At 45.8% G+C, this 8,734-nt stretch overlaps 1 protein-coding gene across 1 annotated transcript; it reads left to right on the forward strand.

Annotated features, from left to right (window-relative positions):
- Nucleotides 1-532: 532 nt before the first annotated feature.
- LOC311319303 (creatine kinase U-type, mitochondrial-like) lies at nt 533-8,249 on the forward strand (the record flags this gene model as incomplete). The annotated part of the gene is made up of 9 exons (XM_084450821.1): nt 533-681; nt 3,842-4,040; nt 4,707-4,802; nt 4,945-5,166; nt 5,305-5,390; nt 6,191-6,314; nt 6,509-6,643; nt 7,093-7,218; nt 8,136-8,249. The coding sequence occupies 9 exons, from the start codon at nt 533-535 to the stop codon at nt 8,247-8,249; spliced, it is 1,251 nt and encodes a 416-aa protein (XP_084306947.1).
- Between the last annotated feature and the right edge of the window lie 485 nt (nt 8,250-8,734).

Here is an 8,734-nt window from a genome sequence, read left to right on the forward strand (position 1 = left end):
CCTTAAAGCCTAAGTGCACGTGCTTGATGGGGTTAGGCTTGATAGGGACACTGATGGGAGAAGAAAGTAGGCTACTTGAGCCATTCGCTAGTTTCATTTTACAACAGTGAAACTGCTTGCTTCCCCTTTCTACAAATTCTCCACCCTTAGCCTACCTATATGCGTCAATATCAACGCATCGCTTGTATACATATATGCAATCAATTCATGCAATCACGTTGGTCTCCTCTGTGGGATTTCAAGGAAGGGAGGGGAGAATTATTGTAGGCTATAGCTTACGTGTGTGCTTGTGACCGACCTGATCGCCCGCTGTAGCCTATTCACTCCCTTCTGCATTCACACCGCGAACCTGTCTCCTGCCTATTCACATTCCTTCTGCATTCACGATTCGAACCTGATTCGAACCTGTCTCCTGTAGCCAATTCCAACAGCCTCCCCGTTCTCTTTGCCTTCACAGCAGAGGCGTGACATCACCTAGGCTACGCGTCTATTTCCCAACCATCCCTACCTCTCGGAGCTGTGGAAATAAGAAATGGCAAGCAGCTTCACTAGAATTTTGTCCTCCAAACGAAATGTTGGGATTCTGACATTAGTTGGAGCCGGGTCTTTGACAGCGAGCTTTTTGCTGAACCGGGACTATGTCACCGCAGGAGCGCCAGTCCGGAGAATGTACCCCGCCAGGTAACCAATTTTACGCACCATAATTCCAGCACAAGAAATGTCAATCTGGGCAAACAGCCTGTGGTAATTGTCGTGCAGTCTAACTGTAACTCTTATAGAATAACTCATTTTCTGATGCCAAAGCAGCCAGGTTGATTCCAAAAGCTGCTCCTTTATTTAAACTAGGCTGTGCAAGACTGGAAATGAATGCCTATCCGAGGCGTAAAATCAGGCTATGGTGCATATTTGCCATGCCGGTATCAGCCTAACTGACTGGTGGCTTTTATTTACCGATCAAAGAAAAATAGGTTACTTAATTACGGGCACTGCTTCTGCTTAATAAATGAATATATGTCTTCTGAGCATGATAACCTTGACAATTTGTCGTAGACCAGAACCCTCTAGAATGTCCTTATATGTGCCCCGGCCAGTGCCGATATGAACGCTATTTCAGAAAAAAAATCAATAGACTGCAGCTATTATTTGCTCGTTGAGCAAAGCAACCTGATCGTACGTGTCCCCTTCAGACGGTCCTGGTCTCATATCATGAGATTACCCTAGCTGTACATGAATAGGGCTACAATTCCCTAGTCTAACCTACACTTGTTTAGGCTACAGGGAATGGAAAGCATAGCCTATGTCGTCTGCCTTTAGGCAAGGACACCGAAGACGCCGTGTAAACACTAGTGCGAGCGCCTCATGCAGGACATGCTCCCCACCCATCTGGGTGGAAGAGACTGACCCGTGTTCGTTCGTCCATCACACATGAACCAGAGCCCACCACATGGGGGCGCTAGCCACAGTTCATAATTCCCATTGCCAAGTACATTTGCTTTGTACATAAAAAAACAACTGCACAGTGAACCTGTCGTCCTCCACCCATGATGCATGTCCTAAGCATGAAGTTGTTAAAAGCAAATTCTAAGCTAATGATCGTGGATCTCCAGAGCATCCAGGAGCTACGCAGAGCTGGGCTTCAGAAACGGACTATTCAGAGATCCTCATTGCTTGAAGTACAAGCCTCTAAGCGCTAGACAAATCAGTGATTGCGGAAGTAGAGAGCGCCTATCTGCATTCTACTGGTATGACCAAATCCCACACTCTCCACATGATGGCATGACTAACTTTGTCACGGTTGGACACATATGACCTATCCATACTATCTCTGATCTATCCAACATGACTGAACTGCCTAAATAACAGTCATCTGATCTATGTTGGGAAATATAACTATTATAAATATTCCAATTTGGGAGCGTATCTCACTCTATTTGGCGATCTAACGGTCAGGGAAATTGAGCAAACAACTAGAGGGGGACATTATCCCACAGAATCCAGTAAGCCCAAACAGAAGCTGTTTGGAGTTAGTTTTGTTATAGGCAAAGAGGATAACCGCCCCATTGACTCCCATTCAGTTGGTTATCCCACTTGCAACCTAGGTAGCTGTGTTTAGGCTATAAATGCCCATTGGTCATCTTCTCGTCAATCTAGTGGTCAGTAAAATCAACCAAATGTCAAGAAGTGGACATCATTCCCCTCGACCTACAGAATCTAGTTAGCCTGGTTTTGAGCAGTTTGGAGTCGATTAGTGTCACTATAAGCACGGAGAATAAGTGCCCACTGACCACGATTCAGTTGGGAATTCTAGTACATGTGTTATGGACAATGCACGCGCACACACACACACACACACACACACACACACACACACACACACACACACACACACACACACACACACACGAAGTACAGGGGTCAGTCTAGCAGCCCCCCTTGGATTTCATCGGGTGGGGGACAATGATATGGAACCAAAGTAGAAAGTATCATGTCATTAACAAAGTTTGAGTTAAGTGTCTTTTAAAATTATTCATTTAAGTTAACCAGAAAATCCAGGACCATGAGGGTGTCTTTTTATCGGCCACACGGTGACAATGATTACACACGCACACACATACGAGCAGCGAACACAGCACACACATGCTTTGTTCTGGTGTCGCTGCCGGAAATTGTTCCCTGCATTTCTCCCATCCCAGGCCGTCGTCCTCCAGGGGCAGCCATCGTTCTTGGCGCCCGGGGACCAAGTCCAGGTGCTCAGTCCGGGTCTTGGTCAGGGACCGGATTGAAGAGCAACTGTTCTTCTGCATGTTTTTTGTAGTGGGTTCTTTGGGAAGAAACCCTTACGAAAACGGGGAGAACATGCAAACTCTGCACAGAAAGGCCTGGAGACCTTCTCTCTGTAAGGCGACAGTACTAGGTACTGCGCCACCGTGCTGCACATGAGCGATTTTGGGGTTCGGTGTCTTGCTCAAGGACACATCGGCACAATGCCAGGAGCTGGGATCGAACCGCAGACCTTGAGATCCCCAGCTGCCTGCTCCACCTCCCAAGCTAGATGTCGATGTTAAAAGTGTGTGTTTTGTCAAACTGAAAATGAGACATTTATTATATGATTGTATCTATACTAAGATATTTTGGATTATTTTGCACATGAAGCACTTTGTGACCCTGCTATGCGAACGGTGCTATATAAAGTTTACTTACCTATCTGCCAAGATTAAATTTGAAAACATTGATGTTTTACTTGGTTTTGATAACGATTTGAATCATAACAAAATAGTATCATAATAAATCTATGATTAACTCTTGTTTGGCAAATATTACATACATAAATCCAAGTCAACAAAAGAAAAGCCAAGATTTATTGTGTTCAAATTTGAATTTTAATATTATATTAATATGTTACATAGGATAAAAAATAGTAAAGCAAAGCAAACCCTGAATGTGTGTGAATGTACGTATTTTCGTTTGAGAATGGTATGTGCCCCTGACTCGTGTGTACCACAACACTGAATGTTTTGTATGTTTTGTTAAAATGTTGCAATAAAAAATAAATGACACCGGTGTGCATGGAAGACACGTAGGGCTGTAGCTAAGAAATAGATGTTGAAATAATAGAGGCATCTTATGCCATGTTTGTGTAGACCTTTAAATGTAATATGTTTTATAAATAAAAATATTAATCATACAAATGTAATATTGTAATCAGACCTCTTTTTCATTACTAGCCTACAAAGGCCCACTCAAATGGATATAAGCCAATATCTAGCCAATATTGCAGTCGTTTCCCTGTGACATTGCCAATAACGACTCAGACTATAATAATGTTCTAATGTCCACACAGTGCAGAGTACCCTGACCTCCGCAAACACAACAACTGCATGGCCAGCCACCTGAGTCCGGCCATCTACGCCAAGCTGTGTGACAAAGCCACACCCAATGGCTACACTCTGGACCAGGCAATCCAGACAGGCGTGGACAACCCTGGACACCCCTTCATCAAGACCGTGGGCATGGTGGCTGGGGACGAGGAGACATATGAGGTTAGTTGGCATTGCTGGAAGTATCACAGAGGGCAATCCCTATCAGAGGAACAAAGCTGAAGTTATAGAGTAGGTAGCTACATTCTACTAAATAGCACCCGACTGTGAACCTCTATGGTGCGTTTTGTCACAGAAACAGAATAAGAACTTGAAGATCCTTGATGTTCCACGTTTGTCCAGGAAATATGTTCAATATTGACAGCTTTGACACCGGGTGTCAGATCTGGTTCACGGTCCATGGTTCTATTAAAACCCCAGCATCCACAGAAGGGCTACGGACTGCTGACTCACCCATTCTCCAGTTCGGTTTCATTTTGGACTGAGGCCAGCCATAGCGCCAGAGTTTTAGGTTAGACTCGCACTTTATTTGGGAAAATATTGAGAATATGAATGATAGAGAATGAAGAGATTATCTGTTCTCTTTTGTTACGATGATGAAGTGCCCTAACATAGAACCCTTTGAGCCAACAAGAATCCTCACTGAGATGTAATAATGTTACTTGTAATAATGTTATATCACACACACACACATATTTACAATGCACATATATATAGTATATACACATACATGCATACATTATATACAGTTATAACCTTCCTGCAAGCAGCATATTCAATATGTGCAACGTGCATATCCACCAACATATCTTGTTTGGCTGGTTTCAGGTGTTTGCTGACCTCTTGGATCCTATTATCAGGGAGCGGCACAACGGCTACGACCCCAAAACTATGACCCACCCAACTGACCTGGACGCTAGCAAGGTAGATAGCTAGGTAAACGTGGAGAGTCAACTCTTTTAGACCGCCAAGCATATATATATATATATATATATATGCTTATATATACACTACAACGTATACCACAGGTTAGCATGTACTCAGAAACCAATACCGTCTCCATCAGATCCAGTCAGGCGTCTTCGACGATCGCTATGTGCTGTCGTCACGGGTGAGGACAGGGCGGAGCATCCGGGGTCTGAGCTTGCCCCCCGCCTGTACGAGGGCAGAGCGCCGGGAGGTGGAGAGGGTGGTGGTCGACGCCCTCAGCGGCCTGCAGGGGGACCTGACGGGCAAATACTACGGCCTGGGCCAGATGACCGACCAGGAGCAGCAGCAGCTGATCGATGTGAGTGGCAGCAGGGTCCGATACTGTGCTGTAAATGTTATGTACTGTAGCAGACGCATGCGGAGCCGAGTGATTAGGCCTGAGACCTACTGACTTGTCAGCGGTTGTTCATTTCTTGTCACTGCTGCGTTCATGCAGGACCACTTCCTGTTTGACAAGCCCGTGTCCCCACTCCTGACCTGCGCCGGTATGGCTCGCGATTGGCCAGATGCCCGCGGTATCTGGTAAGCACTGCCCTGACTGGCACTGTGTTGATTGTACTTTTATCTCAGTGCACACAAGTCGTTTTTAGAAAATGTTTCTGCTAAATTAAAAAAGCCTCTAGCTTGTGGCTGTTCCATCCGCGCAGAGCCATAGAGGTGCATTAGTGATGCGGACGATGCCCTCTCAGCATTAAGTTTCAGCTGGAGCCCAGAAATAGCCAGATGCTAACTCCACCCAGTCACGACTCTCACCAGGATCAATTTTCCGACCTGCTGCATTCCCATCACATGCCAACCTCTCCTCAGCACCCTTTCTCTCTCCCTCTGTCTCTCTCTCTCCCTCTCTCTCTCTCTCTCTCTCTCTCTCTCTCTCTCTCTATCTCTCTCTCCCTCTTGCTCTTTATCACTCATCCTGACAGCTCCTTCCATCTCTTGCGCCAGACTCATCCATTACCTCATTAAACCTCTAACAGTTTTTCGGGAAGTCACTGGCCAAATGCCACTACAGTGCTTTATTGGGAAGTGTTGAGTATTTTGCTGCCTAAGTTCACAAGCCATGAAGGGAACTTGGAACATAATGATTTAACTGATGTAATAACATTGGAACTCGAGTGTAACTAAGATTGATACAACACTGTAAGTATACCAGGTAGTCCATATCCTTTTAGAAAACTCAAACCAACAGGATTATTGACATCAGGCACTCGCAGTGACGCGCAGTAAGTGCACACATGCACCAGCTTCTCAGAAGTATTATGTAAATATTGATTGGAGGGGCGGTTGGTGATTTTAACCCGTTCCTCTCTTGTGACGGCATGCAGGCACAACAACGACAAGACCTTCCTGATCTGGGTCAACGAGGAGGACCACACCAGGGTCATCTCCATGGAGAAGGGCGGCAACATGAAGAGAGTGTTTGAGAGGTTCTGCAAGGGTTTGAAAGAGGCATGTGAACACACACACAAACTCACATTTTTTACCGTATTTACCAAAGCATTCCAAGTTCTCCATTAGAGATTTCAAACAAGATTATTGAACAGTAGTGATTCATGGCCAAATAGCAGATATGAAGGCTATGTGCAAACAAGGGATGGTATCACCTAGTCCTAAACGGAAGTGAACCGTGTGTGTGTCCTAAGGTGGAGAGACTGATCCAGGAGAAGGGCTGGGAGTTCATGTGGAACGAGAGACTGGGCTACATCCTCACCTGCCCCTCCAACCTGGGCACTGGGCTGCGCGCCGGAGTACACGTCAAACTGCCCCGCCTCAGCAAGGTATGGCCCTGAGACACACACACACACACACACACACACACACACACACACAGAAACATACACTACTGTACAGCATGTCTACACAGCACACACACACATATAGAAACATACACACACTACGGCATGTCTACACACACACACACACACACACAGAAACATACACTACTGTACAGCAAGTCTACACAGTACACACACACACACACATATAGAAACATACACACACTACAGCATGTCTACACACACACACACACACACACACACACACACACACACACATAGAAACATACACACACTATAGCATGTCTACACACACACACACACACACACACACACACTAAAGTATCTCCACACACCATCAGCAGCAAACACACAACCTTACACGACACGGCCGATAGCTGCACTCCACGGTAGCCAAGTCCCCCAGACCGCATCTGTCCCTCCTTCGCCAGGACTCTCGCTTCCCCAAGATCCTGGACAACCTGCGTCTGCAGAAGAGAGGCACGGGGGGCGTGGACAGCGCCGCCGTGGGCAGCACCTTCGACATCTCCAACCTGGACCGTCTCGGCCAATCAGAGGTAAGGTCATTCGGTCCGCTGTGCCTTATTCACCTCAGCTGCCATATTGGTCAGTGTGACGTAATTAGGGGTGCGGATGCGGAAGTGCCCGTTGACTTCAATGTTAAAAGTTCGCTGTAAAAACACCACTTCAAGAAACAAAATAGTCAAAATAACAGGCTGAATACACTATCGGGGTTACAAACTCATCATTACCAGACTCTGTTTTTCACTGCCGTTGTTTTCGCGTTTGGAAATACATGGGATTGAATGCAACTATGACTCATTCACCTCCATGTATTTCCAAACGCGAAAACAACGGCAGTGAAAAACAATCAGAGTCTGGTAATGATGAGTTTGTAACCCCGATAGTGTATTCAGCCTGTTATTTTGACTATTTCAGTTCTTGAAGTGGTATTTTTATAGCAAACATTTAACATTGAAGTCAACGGGCACTTCCGCATCCGCACCCCAGACTGACCAATATGGCTGCCAGGTGAATAAGGCAAATTGGGACACAGCTGTGGAAATGTACAAATGCACAATGTACATTTACATGGTTAGTGGACTGGCTGGCATGTTGTGCGTTGAGTGTGCTGGCTGGCGTGTTGTGTGTACTCTGTTGTGTGCCTACTTATGGATGAGTGGGTCTGTATGGATGGCAGAGTGACATAGATGGTGACACACAAAGACACTATTCAGTATTGTTGTGCCATCTGTGCAGGGTACCACAATGTTTTTCACTCTGTGTCCTGAGAGAGAGAAACAGATGGAAAACACAGAGACTGAAAGAGAAAGACTACAGGAGAGAAATGACCAGAGGAAATGAGATAAGATGAGAGACAGGTGAAGGAAAAGCTAGCCTATTTTAGCTCATCACCCACTGTGTGTGTGTGTGTGTTTGTGTATGTGTGTTTCTGTGTGTGTGTGTGTGTCAGGTCCAACTGGTGCAGACTGTGGTTGACGGCGTCAACTACCTGATCGAGTGTGAGAAGAAACTGGAGAAGGGCCAGGACATCAGGGTGCCCCCACCCATCAGCCAGTTCAAGTAGTCTGACCCCACCCCTTTCCTCCACTGGCTCCTCCCCTTCTCAAACCCTCCCCACACCCAAACAGTCCTACCTGCACACCCTGCTCTGCCTCATGCCATATTATTCTATCAGAGCCATATATTTAGAACCTTGCAAACTCATTCTGGGGTATAGAACTGGATTTGGCATCATGTTCACAGTGGCGCCATAGATTTCCTATACGGTCTTAAGTAGCTTTGCTGGGATCCAAAGCTCCAAGACAACAATATTCCCCCAGAAATGGAACAATAGAACATTTTTGAGTGTCTTAAGACAAATGGCCGCCAGTTTGCAGAACACTGTACATCTATGTCTCTGAAATGCACTTCTAATATGGCACAACAGCTATTCAATAAAAACCCCAGCTCTGCCATCTCTGCTACAGCATGTTCTATACTCAGTATATCTGACACTATTCCCTGTTCCTCTCCTGTGTATTGGATGTGGTTGAACATGGCTATTATTGT

Source organism: Borostomias antarcticus, assembly GCF_949987555.1.
Source record: "Borostomias antarcticus genome assembly, chromosome: 16".
Lineage (NCBI taxonomy): Eukaryota > Metazoa > Chordata > Actinopteri > Stomiiformes > Stomiidae > Borostomias > Borostomias antarcticus.